Source organism: Seriola lalandi, unplaced genomic scaffold (genome assembly GCF_002814215.2).
Source record: "Seriola lalandi dorsalis isolate HSWRI2012SDOR001 ecotype SW California unplaced genomic scaffold, Sedor1 jcf7180002054583, whole genome shotgun sequence".
NCBI classification, from domain to species: domain Eukaryota; kingdom Metazoa; phylum Chordata; class Actinopteri; order Carangiformes; family Carangidae; genus Seriola; species Seriola lalandi.
The window spans coordinates 483,929-502,080 of record NW_019525136.1 but is presented as its reverse complement, the minus strand read 5'-3'; the positions used below and the strand labels follow the sequence as shown (position 1 = coordinate 502,080).

At 42.5% G+C, this 18,152-nt stretch overlaps 1 protein-coding gene across 4 annotated transcripts in view; it reads left to right on the top strand.

Annotated features, from left to right (window-relative positions):
• The first annotated feature begins 511 nt into the window (after positions 1 to 511).
• zup1 (zinc finger containing ubiquitin peptidase 1) overlaps positions 512 to 18,152 on the top strand; it is a 21,280-nt gene continuing 3,639 nt past the window's right edge. Inside the window, exons 1-11 of one of the 4 annotated variants that reach the window (XM_087177205.1) lie at positions 528 to 632; positions 1,042 to 1,209; positions 3,141 to 3,684; positions 3,758 to 3,859; positions 4,095 to 4,154; positions 5,220 to 5,315; positions 5,424 to 5,533; positions 8,448 to 8,616; positions 13,698 to 13,886; positions 15,416 to 15,581; positions 17,469 to 17,629. In XM_087177205.1, coding sequence (XP_087033331.1) covers positions 3,150 to 3,684; positions 3,758 to 3,859; positions 4,095 to 4,154; positions 5,220 to 5,315; positions 5,424 to 5,533; positions 8,448 to 8,616; positions 13,698 to 13,886; positions 15,416 to 15,581; positions 17,469 to 17,629 — 1,588 coding nt within the window. In that variant the 5' untranslated portion in view covers positions 528 to 632; positions 1,042 to 1,209; positions 3,141 to 3,149. The other 3 variants (XM_087177206.1, XM_023418668.2, XM_023418666.2) reach the window with 3 other exon arrangements.

The window sequence follows — 18,152 nt, the reverse complement described above, 5'->3', positions numbered from 1 at the left end:
GGCAAGAACAAACAGTAGAGCATGTTATAAAACACTGTTAGAAATATAAGGTGGGTAGCAAAATGAAACTTGTGGCCCTACATATGCCTGGGTCCTTGGCCTGAGTCTGGCCCATATACTGGCTGACTCACGGAAGATTTTCTGTTTGTGTGCCAGAATTAGTCCAGATGTGCAAGTAGCATCTGACAATAATGCTATCCGTTTCAGGCTGTCTGATTCGGGCTAGGGAACCGGGGGTATACTGAGCCAGAGGAAAACAAGCAAGTGGCCCAAGTATGGGCCAGATTTATTTTGATATTTTGATTTATTTCTGCTTCAAAAGCCAAGAAACATAAAGTAATGTATTTTCTACAATCCTGTTTAAGGATCTTACAGTGACTGATTTGATTGAGAAGATATAAGTTTTATTTTTATTTTTTAATATTGTATAAATTAGAGTGATTCACACCACAGGCCAGTTGGTGGCGGTAAGGCACCAATTCGTCGTTTGCCAATAAAACTCAGAGAAGAAGAAGAAGAGGAGTAAGAAGAGGAAGAAGAAGAAGAAATCGTGCTAGTTTCGAAACAGAAGAAAGGAAAGTAAAACGAACTGAGTCTTGTCTCCTGTCTGAACTGAGTGCACTGCTTTGACCGTGAGTAGATTTTCAGCGTATGATTTAGATAAAGACCTGAGTGTGAGTCGCTGTGAGACATACCAGTGGTTAGGTAACGTTGCATGAATCGTTGAGACTCCATTACTCCAGTCACAGTGATCTTAGTCCAATTGAATTATGGGAGATGTTGGAGCAACCTGTCAGACACTGCTGTCCACTACCATCATGAAAACAAATGAGGTATTATGTTTATGAAGAATGGTGTTCGTCCTCCAGTAGAGTTATGGGGCCAGTTGAACAAAACATCTTAAGTTAATATTTTCCTCACAGTCTGAGTTAAGGTTCCCTTAAAATAAAAACGTTTGCACAAAACACCCTTAAGTCTTCTACTTAAGGTTTCCTTAAAATGTTAAGTATTTAAGTTTTTCACCTTATCCTGGCCTTATAGGAATTTAGGAATCACTTGAAGCCAGTTAAGCCGTTGCACAGGAGACCATAGCAACCAAACCGAGGAAAAAAAACTTAAGGTACCTCTGATTGTATCTTATTGGCTGAGTCGGAAGAACCCGATGAACACCTTCAGCAATGAGGAATTAATTTTTGTGAGACAATATAGGTAAGATATTTTACTGTTGCAAAATCTCTTTCATTGCTGCAAATACCTTAATGTTTTCCTTAACAAAAGAAACTGTTTAAGTGATTCTGTGCAACAACCTTAAGTAACTCCCTCAGTTAAGGAGAAATTTCAACTTAAGTGTTATACTTAAGTAGAAAACTTGGTTCCAGAGACTTGGGGAATCAATTACAAGGAGAAGTGAAGCTGTTCTGGAGACACGTGGTAGAACAACACTTGACTAAGACACTTGTGTTGGTCTTTAATCTGTTATCTCTAGGTACTCCTTTGTTCCTAAACAGCTCCAATAAAGTCTGGTCAGATATGCATTCAATAATATTTTGTTACTTTAACAAATGAATGAGAACTTTCTAATTCAAATACAAGTTTGTATCTGCTCATAATGATGAGGGATCGTTTCCAGCTGATCCCTTAACAACCTCTGTAACTGAAAAGTACTAAAAATTGCCTCTCTCTTGGAAGCCATAATTAAGCACTTTTGATGTTTTGTCAAATGTTTGTTATATTTTATTAGAAATTAAAATTCATTTACACAATTTCGTATTTTCCTTCTAAGTCTAGTTCAGCTGACGATGACAACCAACCTCTGCTACAGCAGTGTCACCTAAACATTACTATTTTCACTACAGATTGGTACACTTTTTTTGATTTATTAATATAAACCATTTTGTCAGATGAGTCACCCCCATGTGGAATCAGCAGCTTCTTTTCAGCTGACAAACAGTTGCTGACCCCAGCAGGTTCACACCAGCTCCAGCCACATGCAGGTCCAAACAACAACCAGTAGAGGTCAGCACTGATCAGGACCAGAGACCTCAGCATCCTCCTCTGTTCCTCAGTGTCACCATATCATCTTACCCGAGAACAAATGAGACTCCAAAATACAAATACACCAGAGGCTGATTGCACAAAACACCTTAAGTTAGGATTTTCCTTAAAGTCTGAGTTATGGTTTCCTTAAAATAAAAACAGTTGCACAAAACCCTTCAGTCTTCTCATGGTTTCCTTAAAGTGTTCACTTAGGTTAAGATTTTCTCATTAAGTCTTAAATTTCAGTAATCACTTAAAGGAGCTATTTGTAAGTTTTGCTATTGCTACATATCTAAAGTTAGCATTAACAGTTGTTTACTTAACAGTCTAGAAGAAACGTTGCAACTTCATTCCTTTACTCACCAAGAGGTGTCTCCAGTGGTGGAGAGCAACACCAATGTCAGCCTGACTCTTGTTTTCCTTTTATTTCTATCACTTCCTTTCATCTACTGAAGTTAGCATGCTAACCAGCTAGGTCCAGCCAGCCTGTCTCGTCACTTTCCGATACCGAGTCACTGTTGTGTCTATTCTGCCCTGAAGAAGCAGCACTCTTGTTAATGCAACGATTGCTCAGACTCTTGTCAGTATGGGTAAGTAAACAGGTGTTAATGCTAACACAAGCTATGTAGCAATAGGAAAACGTACAAAAAGCTCCTTTAAAGTCAATTAAACCGTTGCATAAAGTACCTTACGACTGAAGTTCACTGTGGTGAAGTTCCCATCAAAGCAACAGGAGGATGAGATAGCAGAGCGCTTCTGTAATGTTACCCGCTTTACAAAAGTGATAACGGGTATCACAAGCACTAAAACAAATGGTCTCCATGGAAACAGTAGAATTTCAGTGCTGTAAAATCTCTTTCATTGCTGTAAATTCAGGAAACTTTTTATGAGATTTTGTGCAACACCCTACTTCTCAAACCTTAAGTGTCATTCTTAAGTAGAATACACCAGGGCTTCATGCCCTCCTGATATAATCAACAGCACAGTAACTGTGCCTTAATAAAGTGCACCTTTCCATACTCAGTGCTTTGGACACAGCTCTGTGGATACTCTGTCTATAATTTTAGCCATTTTGTAGGAAAGAAACCTGTGTTTGTCTGCAGGCCGCAGCCATGCTGACCTGTGACATCTGTGGAGAGGAGGTGCTGCTGGCGGAGGACATGAAAACACATCTCCTTCTCAGCCACCTGGAAAACGACATGCGCTGCCCACTCTGCTCCCTGTCTGGAGTGTCCTATGATGAACTGTGTTTCCACATCAGCTCTGCTCATCCAGAGCAGCAGCTCACAGCGCAGGGTGTGGCCGACTTCACACCCAGCTCTGCTGTAACAGACACGGGTCTAACTGAGAGCCAGGAGCCCCAAACCTCTCAGTCCTGCTTGGCTGGGGGCAGCTGTGATCCAGCTGGTGGAGCGATACCCACCTGTGCCTCTGGCCCCACAACAGACTCTGGGCGACCTCAACAGAACGGTACACCTGAAAGTGGGTGTTCATCGCCCAGTCGAACTGGACCCATCCCCTTGACTTTGACATCACAGAGTCCTGAAACTAGGCCAGAGTCTGTCAGGCAACGCGAGGAAGACAATGACGGATTTAAATCTGAGCATAACAAAGCCAAGCAGAAGCGTCTGTCTTCACCGAGAAAAGGTGATTCAACTTCTTCCAACTTTGATTCATATTGTAAAGTCAGCGTTGACTTGAACTGTCCTGTATTTTACAGAGAAGCTGTTCTCCTGCCCCATGTGTGCCCTGGTCTGCAGCAGCTGTTTCATCCTGCAGGAGCATGTGGAGCTGCATCTAGAGGAGCAGCACTCAGCTGAGGGTAACTGCTTTGCCTCTAAGATCTGCATCTATGCTGCCGTGTACAGAATGTACACTTCAGACACTCGCACCTACTGTAATGCATGCAGTTAATCTGTAGCATCTAGTCCACAAATACCAGCCCAGTCAGCTGAGATCAGAGGAGACACAAGAGCTCTTTGTTTCTAAAGGTTAAGATGCCCTAAGCTACACATATGAACATGATGTATCTTTATTCATGTCTGCTGTTTGTTCAGGGGCGACGCTGGAGGCGTGTTCACCTGCCATGACATCACCATCATCCAGCCATGTCTCAGGTGTGTCTCCTGTTCTTCCCTTTGTTCTGGCAGCTGATCTCTGCCTCTGTACAAGACATTTGTCTTGTTATCTGTGATGAGATGTGGTTCACACATTCATGTTCCCCTCAGGATGAACTGTAGTGACTCTGACTGACTTTCTCTCTGGCGCCATCCTCAGGTCAAAGTTGACATTTTTCTCTGCCTGCAGAAGGAATGACTCTCCCATCAGACCCAGTGCTTATTAACAAATGTTAGCATGCTAGCATGTTAAATTAAGATAGCGACAAAGGTAAACATCATACCTGCTAATCATCAGCATGCTAGCTTTGTCATGGTGATGATGTTAGCATTACAGTCCAGTCTACAGTGTCGACAGACAGAGAGCTTGTTCAGTTGTTCTTTCAATAGAGAGTGTTCAGTGTTTCAGATGTTACACCATATCTTGTACTGACGATGACGATGATGATGGTGGTGGTCCTGACATCACCATGGTCAAGAATCCTCTCAGCTTTGTCTCCTAGTTTAATATATGATGTGATAATGTTTTTTTCAAATGTTTGTAACAACAATCAACAACCACAGTGAAGTTTTCAATCTACTATTATTTATTCAGATTTTTTATTTGAAAAAGGCTTTAAACACTTTTATGATTCATCCTCTTTAAGACTGGAGACTTTATGGGTCCAAGCTACGACTGCATGACCCTGGACACACACACACACACACACACACACACACACACACACACAGGGTCTGTTTTGAACTGACTGAATCTCACACAGTAGATCCAAATGGATATACCTACATGTGACCCTAATTGGTAACTCTTGTAGTCCCTCTTTGTTCCCACTGATCCATTCTGAAGACTTGTTGTCTGAGTATAAGAGAAACTAACAGCAGACAGCTCCAACAGTGAGTGACGCCCGCTGACAGTGAGTGTTAGTGTGCAGAGCTCTCCGTGTTTCAGTCACACTTCTCTCAGATCACACTGGACCAAGGTAAAGACCATTAGCTCATCTGTCTCAACCCTCATATAAAATATGTACGACTAGGCTGACATGGAGTTTCCGCTGTGTTTTGTAGGAGAGAAGAGACTTGAGTGTCCCATGTGCTCCGTCGTCTGCGGTGACAGCTTCTCTCTGCAGGAACATGTGGAACTGCACTTAGACCACGGAACAGGTGGGTGTATGTTACATCATTCACTCAGCTCCCTCTGTTAAAATCCTCTGCACAGTCTCTGTCTGATCTGTTGCCCACTCAGCCTGTGGTTTACCTGTGTTGCTGCAGGGAGTCCGGGCTCAGACCTGCAGCTGGCCACGCAGCTGCAGCAGGAGGAGGAGCAGAGGAGGAGGCAGGAGGAGGCCCAGCTGGAGGCAGAGGAGTTCAAGAAGCTGCAGGTCTGGATTCTGCACCACAGAACACCTACTGTGTGTTTAGACAGCGGTGCATGTGTGTTGGATTTTAAATGAGTTAGTGACCATGACAGTAAACAGTACACTCGCGCTGGTGAAGAGAGTAAAACTGTAGCAACAGTAACATTTGAGTTGCTCTGTGTATGAGGAGTGAGGCTCCTTCTTTTATTGTTTATCCAGTCATACGCTGTAACCTGAACCCTAAAGTCAGCACTTTATCCACAGCCAGTGTTTTATTTCACTGAGCCGGAGTAAAGATCCAGAACAATAGAAAACCTGTCACTCTTTCCCAGCAGCCTCGGCTCCAGTCATCACACAGTCACAGAGTTCATCTCAGCTTTATTCTAAACCACTGACATTAAAACCACCAATTTATCATGTTCAGCCTGGAGTATTTCCACACATCATTGACTTTTCAGGGAAAATGTAATAATCACAAGTCCAATCCTGTGAGCAGAGAGCAGAGTCTTCACACTCTTCTCCGGAGTAGTGTTTGTAGATTTCATTTTAATTTCTGCTGATCAGTCTAAACTGAATCATCTATAATGACCCAGTGAAAACATGTTTTTACAAACTTTGCAAATGTATTTATGATATAAATATAAAATTCATAATTTCTTACAGCTCCAACGTTAGAAGCAGAGTCAACAAACAACTAGCTTCCAGTCAGGTCTGATGATACAGGATTATAGTTTGACTGTCTCCACACATATAGTTTACAGTCAAACTACACTAACAGTGTAACTTTAGTAACTTCATTTACCAACATGATGCTGGTTAGTCGTGTGTGTGTCACCTCACTGTTTAGTCTGATGTCCAGATTTATTTTATATAGTCAGATCCCCATTAGCCACCGTATTGTAACAGTTGCTGCTCATCCTGGGGTCCCCGTAAATTCATAAACAATTCTTCAATGACAACAGATACATCAATACACATCCGTATCATTCACACTCACAGTGAGACTCACAAGAACGCAACACACGACCCCTACGACGCACAACAACCAACACCAACTCAAAACCCATCTAACACATACAACAGCTCTACTTAGTAATTTCATTTCTTAATAACGGAGAAAAGAAAACTTCACAATTCAATCCACTAAGTCACAAAAAAGATAAATAATAATAATGGAAAGAAATAACTCCTGTATCATTTCCATTTCAGAAAACTTAAACATAAAAGTCATGGAGCCTGATTTACTAAGATCCCAGATGACTAAATCACTAAGTACAAAATGGCGTGTTTATTGTAACATATTGCACGTTTGATTGGTGTACGTTTTGCAGGTGAGCAGCTAAGAATAATTGCGTAAATGACAACAGGTGCAAATGTTAGGCCGCACAAACAGCAGTATTTAAATGAGGGTTTTTGCGTGTTCTAATGGTTTCTGCCATGGAGAGTTTGGACGGAAAGCAGGATGAAATTAGATCCAGTGGTCTGAATTATTTTTCCTTCTTACATTCCAAAAATGTTAACACAAGTGAGAAAAACTGGTTCTCTTCGTAGTCATTCATTGTGCCCATGTTCTCGTCCTCGCCGCAATACCAGCAGCCATGTGTGCGCAATGCTGGGCTGATTAGCACCAAACGACTGTCAGGCTCGGTAAATCGCAATGTGTGTGCTGAATTAACTAATTTGCATTTTCTCCTCCCAGTGTTTTACACACTAGGGCAGAAACGCCCCATATCACATATTCATTAAGGCAAACGTACTGAATGGACAGCGCGTGTTGTGTTGCACATTTGAAAGACGCAGTCCTCAGTGTGCACTGTTGGTAGATCAGCTTCAACATCTGTTATTTGGGTGATATCAAGTTTTCACACGTTTTTACACACGCAAACTTTTAGTAAATCAGGCCCACAGAGTTCTAGAATATTCCTTGTGTAAACAAATACAATTTTAACTTTTTAAAAAACATATTGTACTATTTTCTGATGTCAAGAAACTTGGTAATGAGTTCCAGGCCACCATTGCTCGATGTTTTACCGTTCTCGGTTTTAAATTAGTTCTACATGGTGGCAACAGAAAATGACGCTGCCGAGTAAAATAATGATGTCTATCTTCAAAGAATGATAAGTTACTATTATACTAAGTATTTGTGGGGTTTTAGTTAATAATCCTCATAAAGTGACTAGAGAGTAATGCAACCTGCTTTATTCTGTGCTGCCTGTAACATGTCCAGATGATGACCTGCAGTGTGAGAGCAACATGATGCTGACTGCAGTTCCGCAATAACTCAGGGTTTCCTGAGTGTTTCATGTAGAACCTTTGAAGTGGTCATAGTGACGCACAGGTGTGATGCACAGCAGACTCAGTACAGTCTGTGTGTTTGTTTATTGAGCTGCGGTAGCAGTTCATCCATACGATCAATCAAACCAGTATAACTCTCACACAGCCACGGGCAGAGACACTGAGGTCATAGATCCTCTGAGCTGCTCTCTGAATGATAACTAACCTGTGGGCTTATGGACCACTTCTACACACTTGAATAAATAGTGACTACAGGTCTTATGTAAAAAAAAAACAAAACACTACAACACAAAATTAAATGCAGTGCAGCAGAGAAAGCAAGTCTTTTTAATCATATGCTGATCATTTTATTTTAAGAATCAAATATGGCAACTCCCCCAAACTATATGAAACATGGTTAAATTAGGAAGTATTCTGTGGAGGTGTACATAAATTTCAAAATAAGAGTTGCCGTGCCAATGGCGGGATCCCTGTTTCGAGACCCAGTTGAGAGGTTGAACAGTCTCCTGATGTCTCCACTGTGAGTGTATGTGGTGCAGCAGCACATGTCTGCGTGTGTGTGTGTGTGTGTGTGAACTCTCAGTCTTATGCTTTCACAAGACTGCAGTCATCACCCTGACCTGTGTGGTATGTGACTGTGCAGAGGCAGTTCGGTCTGGACGGCAGAGGGGGCTACCGCAGACAGATGGAGAGGACCATGGAGAGAGCTGTGGCCGGGGGCCGCATGGGCCCCGCAGAGTTTCACTGCAAGAGGGCCGAGATGATGGAGTCTCTGGCCTCGGGGGTCGATGACAACAGAACCAGAACTCAGGGTATGTTTGCTGTGTAAAAGCAGCACAGACAGACTACTGGTCTAAGGTTGCTGTAGGTGTAGTCAGCTCAGTCATGTGAAGTGTGTGAATATAAATCTGCTGCTGGTATACTTTTCTTTTCCCATCTCTCATTAATCTCTTACGATGGAACTTACAGTAGGTAACTCTCTCTGAAAGCCTTACATGGATCAGGTGACAATAAAACACTGACCAACATTTAAAGCTCCATATTTTCCTCTTCTCCTGTGTTTTATCTGAAGTGTTGATCCATAAGAAGATATATTTGTGGTTTTAAGAACCAAAAACCATCTCAGTGTAGTTTTACATCTCCTCTCTCAGGCTTCTCTCTGGAGCTCTAGTAACGACAGGTCGGTGAGCCAATCAGAAGAGAGGAGGCTCTGAGCTTTCCCTGGTTTTAAGGCTCAGTTTCTGAATACAGGCTGTGTGCATTTCTCTGTGGACTGAGGCTTTGATACTTTCACAGTATTAATATAGAACCTAGACCTGATCTATAATCAAACTACACATGGACCTTTAGACTATATGAGACAATATTCTATAACAGCACAGCTCATCCAAAGTGCTTCACAGAAAATCAAATAGATGAAGATGACAACAATAAAAGGACGTAGCTAGTTCACACCAGCTGTTATGATCCCAGAGATTCAAGTTTTTAAAACAATTCACACACAAAAACTCATTAAGACTCTGGAGTGACAGAGGAAGTTCACTGACGCTGCTGTGACAACGAGTCTTTGTCCTCATGTGATTCTTATTTTGATGGAGGAGCAGCACAGAGTCTGGTGTCTGACCTCAGGTTTCCAGCTGATGTGTGCAGGAGTCTTTGTAAACAGTGGATCAGATCGTACATGTGACTCTGGCAGTGTGAGGGAGACGGTGCAGGGAAGGGACACCTGGTCTGTCCCGCTGCAGCTGAAGGTGAGATACTGACGATCAGGAAGTCACAGTGGGTGGATGCGAGTGTCTCTATACTTATGTCAATGGGATATTTCACTTTTTCCTTTTTAATTCATTTGCAAAAAATTCAGTTTCGCTTTAAATGAATTTGAATGATTTTAACATGAAACAGCAAGACCCTGTGAGACGGGGACATTCTGAAGACTTTGTGAATGGACTGTGTGTTTCCAGACCTCAGACTGACAGTTGGTGCCCTGCAGCAGGAGGCCTGGTCCTGCCTCATTGAAACAGTCTGTCAGGACTGTTGACTGTATATTCCTGCCGTCAGCAGTGTGTCAACTCCCTGTTTCAGTCCAGGTCTTTATCCGGGACCAGTTTTTCAGCATTCCCTCAACTCTCACAAAATGTTCCTGGAGATAATCTCTGTCATTGTGTGTGTGTGTGTGCGTGTGTGTGTGTGTATTATTTCACCTAATTACATGCTTTGTTCAGCTGCTTATACAAACTACTGTCAGCTCAGTAAATCAGATGAACATGAAGAGCTCAGTGAGTGAGTCATGCAGAGGGACAGGTGTAGAGTAGGTCAGTGTGGGTGCAGCATCAGTCCGTGTTGTATTGTTGTGGTACATCATGTGAAGGCAGGACAGCTGACTGTGAAGGAAACCTGAAAAGGAGGCTGTTCACTAACCCCATTTGTGTCCTCAGCACAAATGACTGTCGCCCACTCACAGTGCTCATGTTTCAGCTCCAGTAGAGAGATGAACCAAAGGTCATCAGCTGGACTCAGACCAGGGACTTTCAGTCCAGGGTTGCTGCTTTAACCCCTGACCCACAGGGGCCCCTCCCCTCCTTAAAGCTCCATATTCTCCTCTTCTCCTGTGTTTTATCTGGAGTGTTGATCCATAAGAAGATGTATTTGTGGTTTTAAGAACCAAAAACCATCTCAGTGTAGTTTTACATCTCCTCTCTCAGGCTTCTTCTCTAGGAACAACAGGTCAGCGAGCCAATCGGAGGAGAGGAGCCTCTGAGCCTCTCTTCTGATTGGCTGACTGTTTTCTTAGTGGTCAAATAAAAATACAGCAGATTTCAGGTAAAACCCTCAGTGAAGCCCTTTTCCACCAGTCAAAAAACACGCTAAGACTCTCTTACATCAGGCTTTTGTCTGCAATGGAAAATTGAATCAGCATTCACACCTGGGTCAAATGACTCTGAAGTAGATGCGGGTATTTATTGGCTGCGGCTCCGAGGGGCAGTGATGTAAACACAACATGCTCATTTTTGCCCCTTTTCCTGCTGTGACGTCTTTCGAAGCACAGACGCTGTAAACACACCTGTCACCTGTCCAGCACGGTGCTGTTAAACCAGAAACACTGCGGCTACACCTTCCTCTGAGAGTGAAGCTGCAGCCCTGAAATAAGCTGCAAAAACACACAATCACAGATCGAAGAGTCTCACACGGAGGCTCCGACACTTTTACAGGAGCACCAACCTGAGGATGAGATGTAACAGATCTGTTTCACCTGTTTGCACGATGGCTAGCAGCTCACTCTTCCTCCCCTGCGTTGTGTGTGTGTGCTCTGTAAGTGCATGTGATGACATCACTCCTTGTGTGTGTGTTTATATTCTGAACAGAAAGGCAGTGGAAAACGGGTCAATTGGCTTTTATTAGTGGGTTTACTAAGAGAAACCAAATCCTGCAAGATTGTTGTGACATCACAAAGTTCCAGAAGTCCTGACGGCTGGTTTTAACGGTTTCTGAATACAGCCTGTGTGTATTTCTCTGTGGACTGAGGCTTTGATACTTTCACAGTATTAATATAGAACATAGACCTGATCTATAATCAAACAACACATGGACATCTGCCTTTATACTTAATGGACCTTTTAAAAACTTTTTCTTTACCCTCTGCTGAGCAGCAGGTTGTTTCAGTGATCTGACAGATGTACTGTCGGCTCAGGATGATCCAACATTGTCCTGGAGCTAAACCAACATTTAAAATCAACATCTCCTCAGAGCTGAGGTGACAGCTCCTCACTGCACCTGTCAGACCTCTCTCTTACATTCCTCTTCAGAGGTGATGAGTCAGGTTTAACTTTATTTATCAATGACTGGATCATAAGACAAACTCAGCGCTGTGTGAGAAACGCATCCTCCACTTTCACTTTCAGTCAGTCCACGGTGTTGACACACTAGTTCCCAGTTGCTATGACAACAGCAGGGATGCCCGGTATGAGGTTTAAATGTTTGGCACCACACCGTGTTGACCAAATGCAAGCAGGTTCACATTGCTGGTGGATGACTTTGTGATAAGAACAAAGTATTTATGCTGTTCACCTGGTGGTTGTCTTAGCAGTGTAAACACTGTCATCACTTGTAGGTTATTGTGATGATCTCCGCTCTCTATTTTATTTAATTTATTAACTTTATTTATGTCAGGCACCATGTACAAAACTACGGTGGCCCTGAGGGCGCAATGCACCGCAAATTCAGAAAAACATCATCAATTTGACAACACAACGGACGTGTTTCCAGGGGACATAAAAGTGATGAACCTGGCTGGGACTTGTTCAATACCCAGTTTTGACTTTTGAAGTTATAAGCATTGAACAACAAGTGCGTCCCAGACAGGTTCATCACTTTTTTCTTTTTAAGTTATTTTTTAAGTAATTTATATTTTTATTTTTTTGAGAGAGATATAGAGAGAGAGAGAGAGAAGGATATGGAGCAAAGGGCCACGGGTTGGACTCCAACCCAGGCCGCTGCGGTTAGCTCTATGCCTGTCTGCTGGAAACACTTCCATTTATGTTGTAGGTTTGAATTTGCAGAGCTTCTGTTTATTTGCATGTGTTGTGATGTTATTGCAGCGCAAGTGTTGTCAAATTGATGGAGATGTTTTTTTGGATTTGCAGTGCGTTTGTGTATCTGCTCGTGTTTTCTTAAGTTGCAGTGCTCTGACCTCTCCGGGCCACCGTACAAAATACATAAATCTCAAAAAAGAGAAGCGATATTTGTACCGGATTTATCCACTACCTGAGGACTGCTGGGACTGTCGTCACGTTTCTAGCCATGCTACTTCAGATATATGTCCATATCTCCCTTTTCTCAACATCCAGGCGTCAATCTTGTCATCTCAGCTTATCAGTGCAGTTTTTAATTCCCTGCTGTCTGAGAGGAGATGTGCTCGTGCTCGTGCTCTTTAGAGTTTAGATGAAAGACGACAAACATTTGATTGATTTGGTAACAAAATGGTTAAATCTCATCTCAACATTAAATTGACTTCACATCTGAATCATCTGGTCTGGGACTGTGGGAAATACTGAGACAATGATCAACTCACTAAACAACAACTGACTGAATCTGATCTGTGTAATGTTGGACAAAGGTGAATTGTAGTTCTGCACTTATTTTAATCATCATTTAAAGCTCAACTTTTAGGGAAAATACAGTTTTTAAAAGGGTTTTAATTCTTTATTTAGTAAGGCCTAATATTCAGTCATTGGAGCCTGAATCAGTCACAGCATCTAATGGAAACAGAGCAACATGTTGATGAACTTCATCTTCAACATGAAGAGATAAAGTAGACCGATTCTTTTTGAATATAAAATTAGACCAAAGCTTAACTTTAAGTTCAAACTGTAGTTTAAAAGGGTTTTAATTTTAGTTTTGAAAAGGAAATTCATCTCCCTTTAATTAAATTTTTTGTCTAAATTTTAGTTGAGTCAGATTCAGTTAAAACGTTGTCACATACTTTGAAGGTCACATGTTAGATGCAGCAGATGTCTGTCTGTGTTTTCATGTCAGTGACCTTTGTTGAAACTGATCTAAGACTGGTGTCAGTGGTAGTGCGTGTAGCACGTAACCTGTAGCATTAGCTGCTAATTATCGCCTTTGTACCTTGTAATTATGTCTTCATGTCACATAATTATGTGCTTTAAGATACAGATGTCACAAAATCAAAGACGTAAATGATCCATTGAAAACAGAGTGTGTGATTGACTGATGTGTACACTGTCAGCATCTTCTCTCTCTCTCTCTCTCTCTCTCTCTCTCTCTCTCTCTCTCTCTCTCTCTCTCTCTCTGTGTGAGTCAGTCTCTCTGCTGAGCTGCTGCTGCTGCTGAGGTCACTTTGTCTAACCTGCGCTCTCCTCACCTGTCTGTGTAGGCGTGGTCACAGCGTTGTATGAATACTACCAGACTGAATGCAGAGACGTCGCTCACGTGTGGCTGAGCGCCGACACCGACCACTACTGCTCCTCGGCGGGGGATAAAGGCTGGGGCTGCGGGTACAGAAACTTCCAGATGCTCGTCTCCTGCCTGCACAGGATCGACATGTATCTGACCTGCCTGCAAGGTGCACCAGCACACTGTAATATCTGACCTGAGGTCAGCTCTTTACTGCCAGCACACAAGTCTGAGGAGTGGTCCCAGTGCAGACTGAAAGATATTTATCAATATTCATGGCTGTATGTTACATTATATTATATTATATTATATTATATTATAGAATAGAATAGCCTTATTGTACTGTGCAAACTACAACAAAATTACAAGTCACACACATTAATCCTAATATAAATAGATTAATATGAAGTGTCTCAGTGATTATTGCTCGAGTGTATGTGTACTTCTTCACAGGTTCTTATGGAAACAGCTTCAGGAAGGAAACTGTTCATCAGTCTAGTGGTCAGGTTTAAATGACCTGTAGCACCTGTCAGAGGGCAGCAGGTCAGACAGGTGGAGGTCAGGGTGTGAACAGTCTCTTATACCGTCTACTGGAGAGGTTCAGTGTTTATGACCCCGTGAAGAGTCTTTTTGCCTTTTTTATTTTTTATTTCAATTGGAATCATAGATAGCACTCGCTGATCAGTTTGCAGGCGTCTGGTAGAATAACATGAGACACCTCGATATAACTTAAAGTCAGAAATCAAATACTAGTCTACTAATACCAGCACCAGCACATGCAGGCTGGTTACTGACGAGGAAGAAAACACTGGAGTAATGATAATGTACTGATGGAGTCAGACCTCTGGACATGTACATTACACTGAGTTTATTAAGACAAGGTGAGTTAGCGAACGCCAGGGCCAGAGGCATATTGTTTTCAGGTTGTCCGTCCATCCGTCCCCACCTTGATAAAACTTCTTCAAATTTGGCACAAACATTCACTTGGACTCAAGGACAAACTACTACAAAACACTTTTTAGCCATTACTCAAGACGTCACAGCAATTATGACAAAATTTCACACAAATGGTTCATATTGTACATAACTCTGAATAAACAGGGAAGTAATCTGAAACTAGTCTGAGTGGAGGAGGCAGAGAATTGATTGTAGTTAGTTTAGTGTGAACTTTGGTTTAAGTTTTGACAACAGAGAAGTGGCAGTGAAAACATGTGGGTCTACAGTATAAATATAGCTGGTTAGATAAGTGACCGGCAGCTCGTTATGCTAGGGGTGTGTCTGTGATGACAGCCACGCTCTGCACTCAGAGCACGTCATGTCTTGTCCTTGTTCTGCGTTCTGGTCCAGTGACACTATTGTTGTTGTAGAGATGAGTATCTGTTCCCGGTCCTCTGTGGTTTTCCTCCTGGTGACAACAAGACTGAGAACTTAAGGCTCCGCTGTTTCTCAACAGGACACACATCCCCCGCAGTGGACACGTTCACCATGTAGAACAACAGAAATAATACAAATAGTAGAAATTCACCATTAAAAAGACATGGTACAGCAGTGTCCAAAACAAAGTATTTTAGGGTGGATTTTTTTTAAAAACAGTGGATCACACTTAGATAACAATTGAGAATGAGTAAAGGCTGTTGCTCTGTTGCCTCCATGTCTGCGCCCGGACACACTGACGCTCTCCTCCTCCTCCTCCTCCAGAGAAGGCCGTGCCCAGTATCCCCCGGGTGCAGGGTATGATCGAGGAGGCTTGGAGAGGAGGATTGGATCCACAAGGTGCGTCCCACTTCAACCAGCGGCTGCAGGGAACACGAGCCTGGATCGGAGCAACGGAGATCTACAGCCTCCTCACCTCTCTGGGAATCAGGTGAGCAACACAAGACTCCGATTAATGTAGCGCACAACCCGAGGCTGCGTCACGATTCCTGAAGATAATAAAGCTGCATGTATTGCAGTTACAGCTGCTCTGTCTTCTGTCACTGTCACCTGAGTCTCTGTGGGTTTGTACCGTGTTTAAAGGAGAATAACAGTTAGTTGCAGCTGAGCTTCGGTCTGCGTCAGCGGGCCTGCTCAGTTTGTCAGCAGCGCAATCTTTTGTTTTCTCTGCTAATGTGTCATGTTTTTTCACACTGTGCTGATAAGACAAGTCGACTTTTACATAAAACACACTTAACCTCCGGAATTTGTGAGGAAACGTGTGAAAGCAAGTGTGGCGCTTCAGACTGGCAGATACAGGACGCAGCACAGACTTTCAACAACTTCTCTCCTTCAGAGACGAAAAGAGACGCAAGACAATCACTTATTTATTCCTGCTGGAGGAAATCAGATGTACCCCACTGTATGTTTGATTAAACGGTTCATTTACTTTATTTAGTAAGCCCAAATATTCAGTCATTGGATCCTGAATCAGTCACAGCATCTAATTGAAACAGAGCATGGGACAAATATACAATTACACCAAAGCAAAAGGTCGTGTACGTCATGTGACCTCTCTCTGAGCCTGATGATATCAAGTAGTAGAAGTAGAAGAAGTGCAGTCTATTACAGGGTGAAATGACCTCTTTACCTCTGCTCTGTAGGATAATGAACACACTGCCACAGCCGCTGGTAGCCTGAGTGTGTACGATGCACAGTGGGCTTCCTGTGGCTGATTTAAAGTTGTTTTTTTTGTTTTTTTTTTAAACATGAGCATTGCTTTTGTAGTTTTGTTAATGTTCTGTATGAACAACATGACATGACTCAACAGCTCTCCCCTGAAGAGCATCAGCAGCAGCAGCATGACTTCAGCATCACATGATTAGATGGTTATTTGCCCTAAACTGCTCCTCGGAAAAGACATGAACACAACCATTATGTTCCAGAGAATGTCACCGTATGTCCGTATAATTGTGGTCACTAGGATAACTCAGAGCTCTGAATAAGTGGTCTGAAGTGAAACTGATGAGTTGTCCTTTAGAACTGCGACACCTCACAGTCTCATTCTGCTGACTGATTTCTGCCACAATATTTTTACTTATATTTTAACATGAAATACAGCTTCCAGCACTTTCACTCTGAACATAGGAAGGAATAAAAAAAATAAAAGACAAACAAATGCTCCTCTTATCTTAACAATTGGCAATCTATACAAACTGGGGTATATTAATTATAATGATAGAAAGTACAATTGATTAAATAACTGGATAAATAAACACAGAAACTGCATTGTTCACAGTAATTAGTCACTCACTTGCTCGTCTGTTAAATCTTAATCCTTAACAAAATGAACGAAGGGCCTCCATGTATTATCAAATATATGCTGCTTAGCCTTTAATATGTAGGAAATCCTTTGTAATGGAAGGCTTTATAACATCTGTCTGATCCACTGAGTCGTGTTTTTGTTTTTCCATAACAGTGCTATGCATTTTTTGGCATAAAGCAAACTGAGTCTATAAGTGCTCGTTCACTTTTACTATAGTCATGTTTCTCTGGATATAAACCAAACAGAAAGAGTCTAGGGTCCAGTTCAATTTGTTTTGAAATGATCTTTTCCATCATAACTCTTACCTCTTCCCAGAACATCTCTCTACATTGCCAAATGCAGTGAAACCAGGATCCCTTAGTTTCTGTACATTTTGTGCATGTCAGGTATGTTTGTTCTTGATTTAGTTCCATTCTCCTCACTTTACTTTGGATGACTTAACAGCTGTATGAAGCTGGACTGGGAATCATGTCAGTTACATGTAATCAGGCTGGAGCTGTTTGTGTTTTTTAGTGCTCGCATCATCGACTTCCACCAGCCGACCGGCCCCGGTGACACCCACCCCCGGCTGTTTGACTGGGTGAAGCAGTACTTCTGTCAGTCCAGCAGGAGCAGCAGACTACCCGCCAGACTCATCCAGACCTCCCTGCCCCCGCTGTACCTGCAGCACCAAGGTACGCCCCAACACCCCGCCTCAGTCCCCCATCACACACTCTACAGCTGCACTGACACTCTCCTACCTGTGTCTTTACCTGGGTGATGTTCTCACGCCTCAGCTGATCGGTTGACACATAAAGGTATGTGGAACAGGTCCAAAGCTTAAATGTCAGGTGTTCTACAGCCGTGGTTCTCTTGCTTTAGCTTCAGTCCAGTGAAGCTAACAACTGAGGAGAACATTAACCTGAACTGGGGAGAACATTAAACTGAACTGGGGAGAACATTAAACTGAACTGGGGAGAACATTAACTTGAACTGGGGAGAACATTAACCTGAACGGGGAGAACATTAACCTGAACTGAGTTGTACTGCAGCAAGGTGCAGTATGGTCTATTGTTTTTTTGCTACATTAGCTTCATTGCTCTGGAGAGGTCAGTGGATAATAACTCGTCCAGCTTGTAGTTCTGGCTAGAACCGTATTTTTGCTTCAGTCCATGTTCCACCTTCGAGGAGATCTGGGTTTTCCCCTGTAGTCGGTCC